This window comes from Eublepharis macularius, chromosome 2 (assembly GCF_028583425.1).
Source record: "Eublepharis macularius isolate TG4126 chromosome 2, MPM_Emac_v1.0, whole genome shotgun sequence".
NCBI lineage: Eukaryota > Metazoa > Chordata > Lepidosauria > Squamata > Eublepharidae > Eublepharis > Eublepharis macularius.
This window is the reverse complement of record NC_072791.1, coordinates 14,402,829-14,419,814: the sequence shown is the minus strand read 5'-3', so window position 1 is coordinate 14,419,814 and position 16,986 is coordinate 14,402,829. Positions and strand designations below refer to the sequence as shown.

General features: G+C 44.4%; 1 protein-coding gene across 1 annotated transcript in view; it reads left to right on the top strand.

Moving 5' to 3' along the window:
- KCNH5 (potassium voltage-gated channel subfamily H member 5) overlaps nucleotides 1–16,986 on the top strand; it is a 302,905-nt gene that overhangs the window by 248,431 nt on the left and 37,488 nt on the right. The window contains exon 10 of the mRNA XM_054971983.1: nucleotides 16,328–16,524. Within this exon, the coding sequence (XP_054827958.1) occupies nucleotides 16,328–16,524 (197 nt within the window). The remainder of the gene's footprint in view (nucleotides 1–16,327; nucleotides 16,525–16,986) is intronic.

Below are 16,986 nucleotides of genomic sequence, written 5' to 3'. Positions count from 1 at the left end.
CCTGGCCGCAAAAAGCTATCACAGAAGTTGAAAAAAGGCATGGGGGTAACTGAGGTGTTCCAGGAGTCTCCCACACTGCCCTAAAAATCATCTTCCCAGGTTTTTGGTTACAGATGCTCATATTTTGAACTGGTGACATCCCCCCACCCCAGCTAAGGGTACACATGGAACCAGGATTCTCCGTACGCATCCCTAGCTGGTTGGAGTGATCACACACACAAATGGTTGCTGCATGCTCAGTTGTCCTTCCTGATTCAAGAGCTAGGGCTACACATGCATGCCTCTTGGAACAAAGCTGAAAAGTCTTTGATGAGCTGTTAAAGGTGGAAGGGGGAGCTCCCCTGCTCCCCCTTCATTGGCTCCTTAGTAATTGCCGAGAGAAAAATTAGCTTTTTCTAAAGGTGACATGCTCTGTCTGATCAGAACCTTTGACCAGAATCCAAAGTGGTGCACATGACGAACCGTTTATGCATTTTCAGTTCCCCCGTCCAGCAACATCCCCACATGCTTCCCCTACAGACCCCCAAGATTCGGGAGCCATTCAAGAGTCAGTTTGGTGCAGAGGTTACGAGTGGCAGGACTCTAATCCGGAGAACCGAGTGTGAATCCCCACTCCTCCGCTTGAAGCCAGCTGGGTGACCTTGGGTCAGTCACAGCTCTCTCAGAGCTCTCTCAGCCCTTCCCACTTCACAAGGTGATTGTCGTGAGGATAATAATAACACACTTTGTAAGCCGCTCTGAGTGGGTGTTAAGTTGTCCTGAAGACTGGTATATAAATTGAATGTTGTTGTTGTTGCTGTTATCTAGTGTAGCTCCCCCGGAAATGTGAAGGGATACCGAGACTGAACTAATGAGATATAGCACCAAATAATTCTAATACGAGGATCACTAAAGCCGTTTGTATGCCATTCTCGAAATTTATTTTCTAGAACAAAGTAGCATTGTATGTTACTTTAGGGCCACCCCTCAAATGTCCAGTTCCTTCATACTGTTTCCTAATGGAAGGGCATGTCTCTAAACTATAAACTCTAGCCCTCCTTCCTCCCATAAGCAAGACATTTCATGCTCACACATTCAGGACAGCTTGGCTTTAATCTACCTGGGAGTTTTGCTTTGGTTTCAGCTCCATTTCACTAAATTCATCCTCTCTGAATAAGTTTTTAAGGTTGAATTCCAGTTTGGGTTGACTCTGATAAGGAGGCAAGGCCGTCAAGGAAGATGTAAGCCAGCTGCTGCAAAATTATATATAGTGCAACTGAAATCCCATGGCTGAGCTTGAGCTCGGTGCCAGGATCAAGTGTAGCCCCGTAGGTGTTGGCCTTGCCTGGCTTTGCAATAAGCAACACGGTGGTTAATCATTGGCTCAGCTGGAGCCGTATGGAGAGAGCTTGTGATAGTAGCAAATCATATATATCGGTGTCCTTGCTGTGTCCCTTTTCCTAATAAGAGTATTTAGAGCTCGCTTTGTTGCACAAAACGGCTCAGTTTCATCGATTTTTTAGTGGCGCAATACTGCCCTGTTTGGTGTGTTATGATTTCCCTGGTGTCTAGGGCTTTGCGATAATTTTTAGGCTGGCTGTCCTGGGGAGAAATGTACACTGTTGTTGTTCTCAGGTGTTTTGGCACCAGCAACTTTTCTAAAATCCACCCCCCAAAAAAATCTATTGTGAATTGTGCGCTTATTTGTGAGTTAACGTCTTACCATATCCTCATGTTTAAAACCAGAGCAATGCATGGCTGTAAAATAGACTGTAGGCCAAACAATTGATGTGTAGTTTGTCATGTGTCTATGTTATTCATCTTTGCAGAAGCCAATCAAAACCTGTTTCGCAACTTGGTTTCCAGACCCGTTTTGCGAGCAATGGCAAACTATTCATTTGTTTATTTAAAACATTTATTCGCCCACTTTATTCATCCAAAACATTGATTATTTAGCAGCATTCTTTGCAGAAAAAGTAGAAGTGAAGGGTTTGGCCATTACATATGAGTCTGTGTGATATAAGCAGACAGGTGGCTGATCCCATTCTTCTGCCCACAATTGCATAATTAACAAGATCTGACTCTCATTTTTTAGGGCTGAAGGAAAGAAGACACAGTCTAGGGTTGCCAGGTCCCCTTACCTTTGGGAGGGAGGCAGCAGACCTGGCACTCACCTTTTCAGGGATGTGGCATCTTTGCCCAGGTCTCCTGCCACCCCTGGGAGTGCTCCCACGCTCCACAGCTGGCCGATTTCGGCCCATTTGGGGCTGAAATTTGTAAGAAATTAGCAGAGATTATGCAGGATTTGCACATTGGAAGTAATGAGAATTGACACAGACTCCAGTGTAGCTCTGTAAAAATACTTTACTAAGAGGATAAAAAATAGAGTTACTTTGGAAGAAAATAATAAATGGCTAATAGACTTCATTTTTGCTAGAAAGTAACTGAAAGAGAGGGAAACAGCAACTGAAAAACTTGAACAAAGGGCAATAAAACTTCAGTATATAGCATCACTTAATGGCCCCCCCCCCCCAATAAACAAGTTGCCCCAAAAGAAATCCTAATTCCACTTCATTATGCTTAGAGACTCCCCTTTCTATGACAGGAATCTTTACTCAAAACCCTAATGGTTACATGCAAAGAAAGTTTACTAAATAAGTAAGTAACACAAATAGTTTAACTCTTTTGTGACTGAAATGGAAACACTTGCAAATTCCTGACAAAATTGGCCTGCTTGAGCGCAGGAGCACTGCCTGGTTGGGGCCAACTTCGACCTGCTGTAGAGCGCGAGAGCACTGCCAAGGCAGTGTGATGGCCGTGGAGTGCTCCTGCATTTTGAAGCAGGCTTATTTTGGCCCCAAATAGACCTGATTCTGGCCACTGCAGAGTGTGGGAGTGCTACCAGGAGGGCCCCCTGTGCTTCACAGCGAGCCAATATAGGCCCAAAATCTATTTCTAGGCCACATGGATGAAATTCTGAGGAAAAACTTCTGTCAAAATTGAGTTTGGGGATTTGGGAATCAAAAGCAAATTCTTTGTCTAATGTTGCATCCGCTGGCTGACCATCCCTTTATTATGTTGATGACTTAGAAAAGATAGCTGGCAGTCCCTCACTGGGTGTTAACTCAAATAGCTTCGAAGGTTTGGAGAAGTGAAAGCTTGGAAAAGTGACCCAACCCATATTACTGGAGGGAACAGTGATGTGTGTGTGTGAAAGAGAAGAAACAGCAGGGTTTTCTTCGAGTTCCAACAAAAAGGGGCAGGCAGAAACTGCTGTGGGTTCAGTGTTATTTGTATATATATCTAAATAATCATTTTTTAAAAAACTCTGTAAGACTTCATAATCAAACCAGATGTTACGCCTACTTATGGTATGAAAAACTTAAAGCAGACTCTATGTTCTTGCATCATTATATAAGAAGAAGCCTTTTTACGGTTTGGTCAAAATATAAAAAAATATTTAGATGACGGTATCCCGATGTGGGTGGTGCCACTAGAAGTTGTTGAACCAAATATAATTTACAACAGAGAACAATGTTTGACCTATGAAGAAATTTTGAAAAAGGAGCAAAATATGGCTAAGTTGAAAACATGTGATGAGCTGCCAGTTGAATATGGTTGGTTTCAATATAGACAGATTAAAGACTTATACGATTCGGATCGTTTGAAATTTGGATTTAAACTGAAAATCTCTGAATTGGAAGAATGCATACTGCAAGATGGGGAAAAAAAGATATCTAAAGTTTATAAGCTCCTGTTAAGATGGTACACAGAAGATGAAACAGTTAAAGTGCAAATGGTGAAATGGGCCATAAATTGTAACAGAGACATAACAATGGAGGCGTGGGAACACTTGTGGAAGAACACCTTAAAGATATCAACATGCACCAATATTAAAGAAAATGTATATAAGATGATGTACAGATGGTACTTAACACTGAAGAAAATAGCATATGGAAATAATCAAATGTCTGATAAATGATGGAAATGTAAGAAACATGAAGGTTCATTTTATCATATGTGGTGGACTTGTGATGTTGCAAGGCAGTTCTGGAAGAATATTATAGAAGCTATGTCTCAAATTCTACAAATCCAAATAAATAAAAATCCAGAACTGCTTTTGCTGGACTTGAACTTAGACGGAATTATTCCACAAGACAGAACATAAGTATTTTACATGACAACGACAGCAAGAATATTGTATGCTCAAGTGTGGAAGACACAAGAAGTGCCGTCTGTAGAGAATTGGATACAAAAATTACTACATATGGCTGAAACGGGCAAATTAACAAGGAAGCTAAGAGAACAAAATCCAGAAGAATTTTTTAAAGACTGGGGGAAATTGAAACAGTATATAGGGAAAAAGTGGGACGTAAAAGGGGAGATGTGAGCATTAGATAATTTTTATTTTTTGATTAAGGGAGGAGTTAGTGATCATTACAAGGGGGAAATATGGACAATGATGTGAAATAGTAACTGAGTTAAGAGAACAATTTATTTGCTAAATAGTCAAATAATATTAAGCAGAGTAGTTAGATATTGGGTTGGAAAGCTGTTGGAAGTCTATAGTAGAAAGGGGGGAGGGAAAGGGTGGGGGAATAGATTAAGGATGGGCAGATTTGGGAAATGTAAACATCTTTATTATACTCACCCAATAAATTAAAAAAAAAATCAAACCAGATGTTAAAGACTGTATGTTTTTCCTCCAAAGAAAGCCAGGCTTGAGCCTCAACGTCTCTCTCTCTCTCTCTCTCTCTCTCTCTCTCTCTCTCTGGTGTTTTTGGAGCAAGGCAATAGCTGAGATGACTCAGAGGTTTGAGCAATAAGAGTAATTGGATAAGAACAATGCCAGACCTAGGGACAAATCACACCTCATTTGTTACTGAATCAAATGAACTTTACTTTGAAAACCAGGCAACCTTACTCCCACATGAACGTGGAAAAAGCAGAGTTAAAAAATAGTCATTCCACAGTAGGGTGGCTCGGTCTCATTTGGGCAATTCCTTGAAAAAAAAATTGGGGGTGGGGGAGGGGGGAGCCTGCAGCCAGTAGGGTTTGGAGGGGAGAAGGATTTCAGCAGGGTATAATGCCATAGAGACCAGCCTTCCAAAAAGCCATTTTCTCCAGGGAAATTGATCTTTGTTGCCTGGAGAACGGTTGTATTTCCCGTTCACTCTCCAAGGAATTACAGGTCACTTTAGTTCCTCTTCCAGTTCTTGTGTAATCACTTTCTCAACCTCCCCTTTAAAGCATCTCTCCTTTTTTCTCTTTGGTGCAAACAAGGAGGCACACACTTACATGCACGCACCTTTGCTCTGGATGGGGACATGGCAGCCCCAACTTCCTTTCCCATCCACCTCTTCTCCTCCTCCTTCATGCTTGTGCATACATGCACCCTTGTGCTGGACTCGAGCATGCTGTGGACTCCCCCCCCCCCCATATCAAAGGCTGGTATTTGCCTCTTTCAGGAAAAACACAGAGGTAAACTGTATATATATTTTTTACCTGTACATCAAGTTACACTTGGGGAGGGGGTGGTTTACTTTAGGAAACAGCTTAAGAAAGATTTCCTCGTCTGAGCACTGTTGCCTTGCTCTGAAATACAATATTTTTTGTGCAAGCCACCCTTTTATGTCTGTCTTCACCCACTGAGCTGCCATTTTGTGTCTGGTAGCTCCTGTGGCTAAGGCAATGGCAAACCGCTTCTGCTTCTAACTTGCCTTGAAAGCCTCTTGCTGGGGCCACCATCAGTCAGTTGCAACTTGATGGCACATACATAAATATATAACTCCTGTGACTCTTTAAAAAATATTAAGTAGCTCCTAAAAACTTAAAGTCTGCCCTCCCCTGCCCTAAATGGCTGGACCCCTACCCCTGGCATGCTAAATTGATGGAAATTCACTGTTGGATTACCTTTCTGCTATTTTTTTTAACCACACTGTACTTTACAGAGTGGTTTAGAATCAGTCTGCCTTTTTGAAAGATGTCTGAAAGCTGTTGAGTTCAGAAGAGCTTTAGATTGTTTGCTCAGATCTTCCCAGAACACACGATAGACGTCACCGTACAGTCCCTCAGTATCCTGCCACTTAGTGCTTGATGTTTGTGTAGCAAGGACTGGGTTCTAAACATCAGCTTTACCTTTTGATCCTGTGCTTAAAAGGATCCAGAATGTTATTGAAATCAAATGGCGTTGTGGCTTCTGAATAAATCAAACTGTCTAGACGCTCATAAGATCTTGCATGCTTTTGGTGACAGAAATCTCCCCTTCAGAATAGAGGAGTGGAGAAGCTGGTTTGGCCGATGATTTCCTCTACGTGCATGTACACACATGTTGTGTAAGAGTGTATTTGTATACAGAAACGTCTTTTTAAATCTCTACTGTGTTATTCTCCTAAATGTCAAGCAAAAGCTGTTAAAAGCAGTAATCAGCCTCCATAGCTGAAATGGAATACAACCCAGGGGGAACAAGTCTTGTGTGAGATCCATTGAACTGAATGGGAGCCATGCAGGAGCGTGAGCAATCCTCTGTAGCTCCCATTCTGTCAGTGGGATCTCAGGCTGGTGAACGGAGCTGGATAGAGCTACTGCCTGGCGATATAATTTTCAACGAAATCTACAAAATTACCAGTCCATGAAAATGGTTACTGTTCCATCTATTCACACATGCCAGAATTAGGAATGCTGCAAATTTCACCATGGATGTGTTTGGCAGCTGAACTTACTATGTTCAAAGGTGTCAATTGGATGTCAGCTGATCACCCAGCCTGTAGAGGTTGTGTGGAATATCCACAAACACCTGCTGAACAGGTTTGTATCTGTTTCCAAACTGCACAGACACAAAGACACTAACAATTCAAATGAATCAGCAGCCTTTAACATCAGAAGGGACTACTTAGGTTAATACTGAAGGGTAGACAGCATTTATGTATATATAATATGTGACTGATATAATTGTCTAGTGAAACAATTGCCTGCTGAGTGGAACATTAGGCAGCAGGGATGGAGTGGTAGTAGAATTCAACTGGGCTGTGTGAAAATACACATGATCAAAAAGCCAAATTTCTGCATGGTACTGTGTAGCTAGAAGGAATACAGTGAAGCAATCTCCCTAATCGTGACAAATAGGTTGACGAATATTCACAAATAGGTCAACGAACAGTCGCACTGATCGTCGAAAAATCAGTTCTCTGTTGGTGACTGGCAACCAGGTTGTGAGTTGAACTGGTGGATGTTCCAGCATCCTTAGCCAACATAAGTCATCCACAATCTAAAAAAGGGGGAGGGACATGACTCTTTGTTAGAGTGTCTGCTTTGCATGACAAAGATCCCAGGTTCAATACCTGGCATCTCCAATTAAAGGGATTGGGTGGTAGGAGATGTAAAAGTCCTCCACCTGAGACCCTGAAGAGCTGCTGCCAGTCAGAGTAGGCAACACTGATGTTGTTTTGGTTTTGTATAAGGTGGCTTCATGTGTTCAGCTGTACCCTTACTTACCTTACAGAAAATTTCTCATCTGGTTGCCTGAAGACAATTTTAACTCACCCTAGATGAATAGGAAAGTGGGTCCTTGCAGGACTGACTTCATGGGATCTTTTTTCAGTGACCTCTGTATATACAGGGATGAACTGATGCGGCCATTTTGAAATTTTCTTTAATTTCTTACTCTCTTACACTCATTGGTTATGATTCATGTAAGTTTCATCTTTGTCATTGATTATTCTTTAATAATATTTATTATTAATAATACATCTATGTCATTTTTACACCATTGACATGCCTTTTTGGCACCATTTATTTGCAACTGATGCAAAAGTAACATTCAAAAAATGCAAATGAGGAAGGGAGAACCACATATGCAGCTCTGAACTCCTTGAAATATGTGTGGAATAAAATATATTAGAGACGGATAGATTTTAACAAAAAAGAGAACCTGGTCCCAAAGTAAAGACTCATGGGTATGTTTCTCACAAAAAAGAAAATAAATCAGATTGGGGATATTCAAATTGAAGATGACAATTGGTGCAGAAGAAAATAAATCTTTAATAATTTTACAACCACTACACGTTTCATATATAGCTTCATTGGGGGAATCTTCTAGATTTTTTTTAGTTCCATTTCTGTATATACACTTTAGCACGGGAACAGAACTAAAAAGTACTTGGAAGATTTCCCCTATTGAAACTGCATGCGAAACACGGAGGAGTTGTACAATTAATAAAGATTCCTTTTCTTCTGCACCAATTGTCTGTTCATCTTCATTTTGCCTTAGTGTGCCCCCCCTTTCTGCATTAATATTCAAATTGAGCCAGATAATGTCCAACATCTGGTTTCTCCCCTAACAACACATCATCTTTCTATGCTTGAACCGGCATTCCGGCTGATGCTCAGCGAGTCTATTGCGGCCAATGAAGCTCCCACAGTAGTAAATTCTGTTTTGAAGAACATTTCAGAACCGAACAAACACCTTTCGAAAAAATCCACTGTGTCAGCACAGTCACACTTCAGTAAATTTCCTCATGTTGCAGTTGCGAACAAGAGGCGCACTTAAATACCGAAAGAATAAATTTAACCACTGTTAAACAAACACATTTTAAAGCAGCAGAGTGATGTAAGTTATCCATTAGTAGCAAACACAGCCAGGCAAACATTGACTTTCTGCCGCACTGTTATCTAGAAATCATTACTGGGATTGTGTATTCCCAGTTCCCCTATATTCTTTTTCTAAAGCTATTAAGTCCTTCAAAAAGATCCATTTAGAATATTCTAATCAAGCTTATTGTACGAGAGCTAGCCTGCAGATGAAAACGGAAAGAACAGAAATAAATAGAAACGGATTGACCAAGATTTATATCCCACTGTATCTGATGGTTCAGGATAAATAGCCAAATAGTGTCACCAGAACCATTAGCCTGTTTTTCAACCTGTTCTTGATAAGGCACCAGAATCTCAGATGAGGATTTTCAATGCATACCTAAACAGACTCTACACGAGACTTCTTACATGAGAACACTCAATTGTAGGGAGGCGCAATTCTAGCCGGGAAGTATAGTTTAAAAAGACAGAGACAAAGGCTCTGTCAACTTTATCTCTCTACAGAGCAGGCAAAGATCGCTCCTCGGAGGGTTTGTTAGTTTCCTCTTTGCCTCTCCAAAGGCTCTATCAATTTCACCTTCCCTTTCAGCTAACATTACAACTATACTTAGGGTTCTCGTGTGAGATGTCTCATGTCGAGAGACTCAGAGTTATACCCTTCCCAGGCTATTGCCGCTCTGCTTAGGTCTGCACCTTTTTTGTTATACCATCCTAACAGTTGGTCAGGAGAGGGAACCCGTGGCCTGCTGCATTTCAGCGCCACCATTGTGGATGGCATGACGGTGGTACTGCAACTACAAAGCTCAGCACAGATGAGGTGAGACAGGGGACACCCTCATCCCACAAAGCCTCTGATTCTGTTTTGGCTTGTCAGAGAGGGTAGCTTGCTTTGTGTGCAGAAGGTCTCAGCTGGAATCTGCAGCTGAAGAATTCACTGTCACAGGTGTTAGGGGAGACCTTTCTCTGCTTGGACCCTGGAGTGCTGCTACCAGTCGGGGTAAACAGTCCTGAGCTGCTTGGACTTGGCAGTTCTGCGTATTGTTTGGATAAACACAGAGGGTCAGGGAGAGAATATTTGACACCAGAAGTTGCAAAGGAGAATTCTGAGAAGTCTCTTTTTACTGACTTGATTTCGGGGGAAATTGCTACAGTTCACTGGTGTGTTTTGCTTTGTCATGTACATCCTTAATTCTGTACTGCCTATTTTCTTTTGTACAGAACTCTTTGTAAACTCTAGGCTTCCTGGTCCAATGTGTTTGCAGAGATACTATTTCTGCTTCCTGCCCTCCATAGCCAGTGAATTACTAGCTCGCCAAACATTGCTGTGCTGTGCACCAAGACACCAAAGAGCACATCAAGGGAAACTGGAGGGGCTGTAGCTTAGGGGAAGAGCCTCTGCTTGGCATGCAGAAGGTCCCAGGTTCAATCCCCAGCATATCCAGTTAAAAAGACTAGGTAGTAGGTAATGTTAAAGACCTCAGCCTGAGACCCTGGAGAGCTTCCTGCCAGTCTGCGTGGACAATACCAACCTTGGTGGTCCGAGGGTCTGGTTCCGTATAAGGCAGAGCCATGTGTCTCATGCGGGTAAAAAAAAAAGTGGGCTGGATAAAGTGTATCCTTGGCACTTAGTTTGTGTGAGAAAAGGTGAGATAGAAAAGTGAAAAGGAAGGAAGCTCAAGCAGGAGTTGTGGCTCAGTAAAAAGCCCTTGGCTTACATGCACAAGGTCCCAGGTTCAATTCCAGGCAGCTCCAGCTAGAAGAGCTTAGTTAGCAAGAGTTTGGGAAATGCCTTTCCCTGCTGCTAGCCAGAATAGTAAATCCTGAGCTAGATGGATAAATGACTTGGCATGTGGCACATTTGTATATTTAGAGATGCAACTGCATTTCATATCCACATCTCTCTGCTTGGTGGGACATGTAGTGCATAGTGAAAATGCCCCCAGGTCAATGTGCAAAGGCCTCTTGCTTTTGTTCCTTGTCTTTCCTGTTTTCTGACCATGCATTATGGAGAATTCAGGCGGAGTCTTGGCTCCACACCCCGAGCAACAGTCAGATGACATCATTGTGGGAGCATGAGCCAAAATCGGCCTGCTGAGAAGCATAGGAGCACTCTCGGGGGTGATGCGATGATGGTGCAATGATATCACTCCTGGAAGTGACATCATAGCGCCACCCCAGGAGGGTACCCAGGAGGCCCTTTCCCCCACCACCCCCTCCACCGACCAGGTGAGTGGAGGCGGGGAGTGGTGGGTGGGAGCGGGCAATCCCCTGCTCCCACCGGGTGAATGGCATCCCTGTATTGTAGTACATATGGAGAAGGGTCTTCAATCTGCTCCCTTTTTGTTTTCCTGAATTGAAATATTCTTGCGGCCCTTTCAAGTCAAGAAAAAATGCAGGAGTAAGACAGAAAGCACAATGGTAGCATTCTGCCCTTTCCGGACACCACCCTAGGAGTCCAGGTCTATCAATGGCTTCCAGCCAGGGTGACTAAAGGGAACCTCAACATCCAAAGACAGTCAACCTCTAGGTAACAGTGCCAGGAGGCAACATCAGAGGAAAGCCTCGGCCTCGATGCCATGTTGCTGATCTTCCAGAGTAACTGCTTTGCCACTGTGTAAGACAGGATGCTAGACAAGATGAACACTGGTTCGATCCATCAGGGTTCTTCTCATCGTCTTAGATTTTACTCTGAGCTTCCGAACTGGTTTCCGTCTTTCCGCTGAAAATCCCATCAAACCGAATGTGACTAGAATCCAAATTCTTCCCCCGAGAGTCCAAGTGGAGGAGAAGTGCCTCAGCCACTTCCTTTCTTGTGTTTTACAGTATCTATAAAAGCATATTTTAATAACACTGACGCCGCTTGTTATGACATAGCCGTCCTTGTGGTTTCATTGATTTTCCGTTTTTACAAATGAGAATCCATCATTTCACTCTGGCAGGCTTCTCATTTTTTTAAAAAAAAATGACAAACAGATGCCCGCTCTGCAGTTTGCTATTCAGGAGCTTTTGGGAACAGTGGCTATTTTGAACACAGCCTTTGGTGAATTAAATGAGATGAACCCATTCGAGTTTTGAAGGGAAGTGCTCATAAATATTTATTTTCAGCCCTGTGTATATTCCATGAGTGGTTACGCGATGCTAGCATACAATCTAATCAGTCTAGAGACCCACGCGCTTCTCCCTTTTAACCTTCCCATGGGTTCACAGGGTGACTGAGAACTCACCCCAAAGGTATGTGAAAATTTGAAAACTCGCAGCTTCGTGCTCTGTGCTCCTGCCGTTAGGGTTGCTAGCCTTTCAATAGCAACTAAATGGTGAGAAAATCACGGTAAGAATCTGCACAAACCATTAGCTACACTCACGGGGGAACAGCTTGGAAACCCCATTAGGGAGCTTTAGAGGCATGCAAGCCATGAAGTTTGATCACGAACAGAGACGCTTTGACAAGAACATTTTAGGTAAGCAGCTACACTTTGAGAAAGACTTCTGTAGAAATGGGGTTTCCAAGCCAGTCCCCCATTAGTGCAGCCCATTGAAGCCAGAAAGACTGCCCGGAGTTTGCAGCCACTCGTTGGTCAGCACAAGCGGACTGCATTTCATTTCTGTCCCCACAACCATCCTTGAAAATCTTTTGGCTTCACATCCTTTGGACTTGAACTATATTGGGGTGTGTGTGTGGAATTTTGTTTGTTGTATGTTTTGATATCAAGTGTTCTTTTTATGAGATTGTAATGATAGTTTTTTGGTTATTGTGATATGGATCTCTAAGTGCTGTATATATGAATGATTGCTCATGACATACAAATTACTGAAACCTTTTGTATTTGTTTATAAATTGTGCATACCTTTTGAAAAATAGTCTTTCCATTGATTATTTAGTTAGGCTATCACAGTGAATACATATATCTTTCTTTGTGCATCTTCAACTGGCATGGAGGGTGGAGAGAGACTAATAAAAGGATATCACATTATCAGGCTTTGGCAGGGGCATAGCTGCACATGGCATTGGTGTGCCTGAACTGCGGCCCTTGGCCATGGACAGGGACTGCACAGGCCCCCGCTCTGTGGAAGGAGGAGGGTATACATCACCCTTGCTCCCTCTCTACCACTCATAGGCCTGCTTAACCTGTCAGGGTCCCTGCGGCATCCTCCTACTTCCAGCCTTCCACAGCTTCCACCCTCTTCACCTCCTCCTTGCTGGTTCTTCCTTTTCTCCTTCCTCCCTCCATTTCTTCCTCCTTCCATCCTTTCTCTCACTCTCCTCGCCTCTTCCTTGCTCCTACACAACCCACTTCCTGCTCACCACCCCACCTTTTGGGAGAACTTCCCTTATATACCTTTACCCATTCCTGGCTCCACCTTCCAACCACGCCCCCAGCCCTTTAGCCATGGCCCTGGCTCTCCTAGGCAGCCATACCTGTGGTTGTTTTGCTGTCTGCTCTGGGCAGCCGCACCTGCACCTCCTTTGCTGGCTGCTGGGCTTTCTCTGCTGATTGCTTCATCCACACCTGCACTTCCTTTGCTGGCTGCTGGGCTTTCTCTGTTGATGGCCTCAGGCAGCACCACCTGTGGCTGCTTTGCTCCTAGCTTCACCTGTTCCTGGCTAACCCCTTCTAGCCTGCCTGCAGGTTGGGGTGCAGCCCTTGGTTGCCCTGGCTGCCTTTTGTTCCCCGCTGGTAAGGTTGATGGCTGGCTTGCTGCTGGCTGGCTGTCCCTGCTTCCTGTGCCCTCTCCCTCCGGTCGAGTACCTTCCTGGCTGTCCTTGCTCTCCCTGCCTGGGCTCATAGCCTCCCACCAAAGGGTGGAGCTAGCTGGCTTCCATCTGCCCTGTCTGACCCTCTGACGTTTGGGAGCTTCTTTCCCTCCCTCTGGTGCTGGTGGGGTCTGGACCTAGGTGTCCGTTGGGGCAGCCACACTGCTGTCTCCCGGCTGTCCCCTGTCCTCTTCTCCTGGCAAGTCTGGGGCCTGAGCCTCAGACCCCAGACACACATGATGCCTCAACATCACTTCCAGGTACCCAACTGGAACTGATGTTCCATTTTTGTTCCCATTGCTCATTTGAGGTTGGCAGCAGGAGGTTGGCCACCAAAAGTTGCCTGGCATCCCTGCATGCCACACCATACTCCATGTATTCTCATAGAACAAAGAATATTTTGTGGTGTTTCAACCTTTGGAAAAGGGTTTTATTAAAATAACATAAAATATTATTTTACTTTATTAAAATGGCATTGGGGTCATTTAAAACCCAAGCAACATAAAAGGTGGGAAATGAAACACTGCTTTCCCAAGGAATTAGGGGTCTAAGTGACCCTCCACATGGTGACACATCTTGGAACCAGAAAATGGCTACTTTATAGAGATGCTGCAGTTGAGATAACAGGCAAGGGGGTGCCAGCCATTTAGTGTTTTCTTATAATGCATTTTCCAGAAGTTTTTGAATAGAGAGAGAAAGTCTTTGGGTATGGTATCAGACAGCATGGAAGTCTCCTGTTCTTGCATCAAAAAGAGGGCAAGAAGAATGCAGGCTCCAATCCACTGTACCTACCTGGGTCTTGCTCTACGTGCAATGCTCCTTGCTGGGTCTTGCTCTATGTGCAATGCTCCTGCCCAGCTACCGTTGATGGGGGGGGGGGGCAATAGAGTGAGGGAAGGAAGCACACTGGCAGGGGTAGACTAGGAAGTGAAAATGGCCCTGGAACAAGCCAAGTGGAGTGGCACCTGTGGCATTGCAAGCCAGTGTGGCAGAGCCTCTCAAATCAGTGGTGCCAACAAATGGCATTGGCTCACCTATTGCTGGCTTTTACTAACTAGTGGCAGTGCAGGAGGAGGCAGATAGTGAGCAGGCACAGCTCCTCCTTGCTGCTGAGCTGGCCCCTGAAGCATTGGCACCAGGGTTTGACTAAGTTTACTCCTTGCTGCCATTGGCCCTCTAGGATAACGGCCCAGTGGGAAGTTTCCCTGTAAGTTAAATGGCAAATCCTCCCCTATGCTCAGCCCCATTTCCCCCAGTAATGCCTGGATTCAGCAGCAGCTGTGAATCCCCTTCCTACGGAATATCTGCACTCAATTTTTTGGTCAAAAAGTAAAATAAAAATAAACCTATATGGATATTGCAATAAATTTTCAAAAGTGCTAATTGGATATTTCCTGATGAGTGTGTCTTTGAGTTAAAGAAATACTAAAGTGAGCTGGCATGATGTAGTGATTAGAGTGTCAAACTAGGTTCTAGCAGAGCCAGGTTTGAAATGCCACCCCACTATGGAAGCTAGCTGGGTATCTATGGGCCAGTCACACACGATCAGCCTAACCTACCTTACAGGGCTTTTGTATGGACAAAAGGGGGGATGGGAGAATGTAGAAAGCCACTTGGGGCCCCATTGGGGGAAAAAGTGGACTAGGAATCCCAGGTCCCCTGGAGGGGCAGGGGATCCCCTGCTCCCACCCTCTGCCTCCCTCCACCACTCACCTGGCTGCCTGCGGGGAGCATGGGAACAGGCCTTCTGGGTGTGCTCCTGGAGCAGTGTGATGACATCACTTCCCAGAAGTGACTCAGCAAGCTGAATTGGGCCCAAAACAGGCTGAATTGGGCCTGTTTTGGGCCCAAATCAGCCCACTGTGAAGCGTGCTCATGCTCTCTGTGCCTGCGGGATGGTGTCACTTTCCAGAAGTGACAGCATTGTGCCACCCTGGAAGCATGCGTGCGTGAAGACGTCCAAAAAGGTGAGTGACAGGTAACCCCTCCAAGCTGGAGGGTAAGGGAACCTGACAATTCTAAAGTAGATTATAAATGAAGTAAATAAAATAAATAAATACACGAGTGTTCTGCAGATTCTGAACTTGCTTAGAAACCTCTCCGTTAACCTATGACTTACTAGTTTTAAAAACAGTGAAGTACACAGAAATGCTCAGCCAATTGCTTTCAGGCCTTGAGAGTTCATTTGTCAGAGGTGGCTTAAATAGGGTTGCCAGGCCATACCTAGCACCAGCAGGAGGAATGGGGACAAGGGAGGCCACACACCATCATGTGCAATGTGATGTCACTTCCTGAAAAAACCCAGAAATGACAGCAGGAAGCTCTAGGAATTGCTGAAAACTGTGGTGAAATCAGTGTTTCCAGTGATTCCTAGAGCTATCAGCCATCACTTCTGGGTTTTCGTCGAAAATGACATTAAGAAATATGTGCCACTAATGGAGTTGCTTTGGGGTAATGTTTGTTATAGAGATCCCAGGTCCCCTGGTGTAGGCAGGGATCCCCTGCTCCCATTCTCCGACCACCCCCACAACTCACCTGGCCGGCAAGGGGAAGGCATGGAAATGGGCCTTTCAGGCATGCTCCCTGGGCAATGCAATGACGTCACTTCCTGGAAGTGACATCATTACACTGCCCCGAGAGCACTCCCACTCTTCACAGTGGGCCGATTTGGGCCCAAACAGGTCTGATTTGGCACGTTTGTAGCCCAGATTGGCCCGCTGCGAGGTGCGTGCGCGCTCCTATGCCTACATGATGACATCACTCTAGGAAGTGACATCAAGGAGTGAAGACAAGGTGAATGCTGGGACCCCCTCCTGCTGGCCACCCTAGTGGGTTATCTGCATGAGGCCTGGCAATAGTAGACCATAGCGGGGGTCTGGCAACTCCAGGCTTAAATTGAGCAGGATTTGCGATAAAATCAGGATCACAGGGATGCAAGAGTGGCTAGAGAAGAGAGCTAGTTAAGAAACACACTTTAACTGGACATTCCCTTGCATTTTGTAGGTAAAGGTGATGTGTTCGGTGACATCTTCTGGAAGGAGACCACCTTGGCCCATGCGTGCGCTAACGTGAGGGCCTTGACCTACTGCGATTTGCACATTATAAAGAGGGAGGCCTTGCTGAAAGTTCTGGACTTTTATACTGCATTTGCAAACTCCTTTTCAAGGAATCTAACACTCACCTGCAACCTGAGGAAAAGGGTAAGACCTTCTCGAATCAAAATTGCACAAAGAACGTTGTGTAGAATAAACTTTGTTTCTTCAGTAAAACATTTCCCTCCCCTTGCTTTGAGGATTCCAATAATTCCGTTTGTAGCTTGATGCCTTCTCCTGGGAGCAGCTATGGCTGTGCAGTGTATATTCCCACGATGGTTACTGAATCACTGCAGTTTTCAACGTTGGGTGCAGCAGCCTGAAAATCTGAACCTTCTTTTTTATTATGAAAGCAAGTTTCTAGACTTTAGAAACAGCAAAGATATCGGGCGGCCAATGTCTGGTGAAACCTCAACAGTTCGGAAGAAGAACCAACTTTCTTGGTAGTAAACCCTTCCTGTTAGCTGAAAAAAACCTGTGGCTTTGAAAGCAACACTTTTCTTGCAAAGCAAGAAAAGTGTTGTTGCTTTCAAATGCCCTGCTTTATTTTTCAGCTGAGGGGGGAAGAGG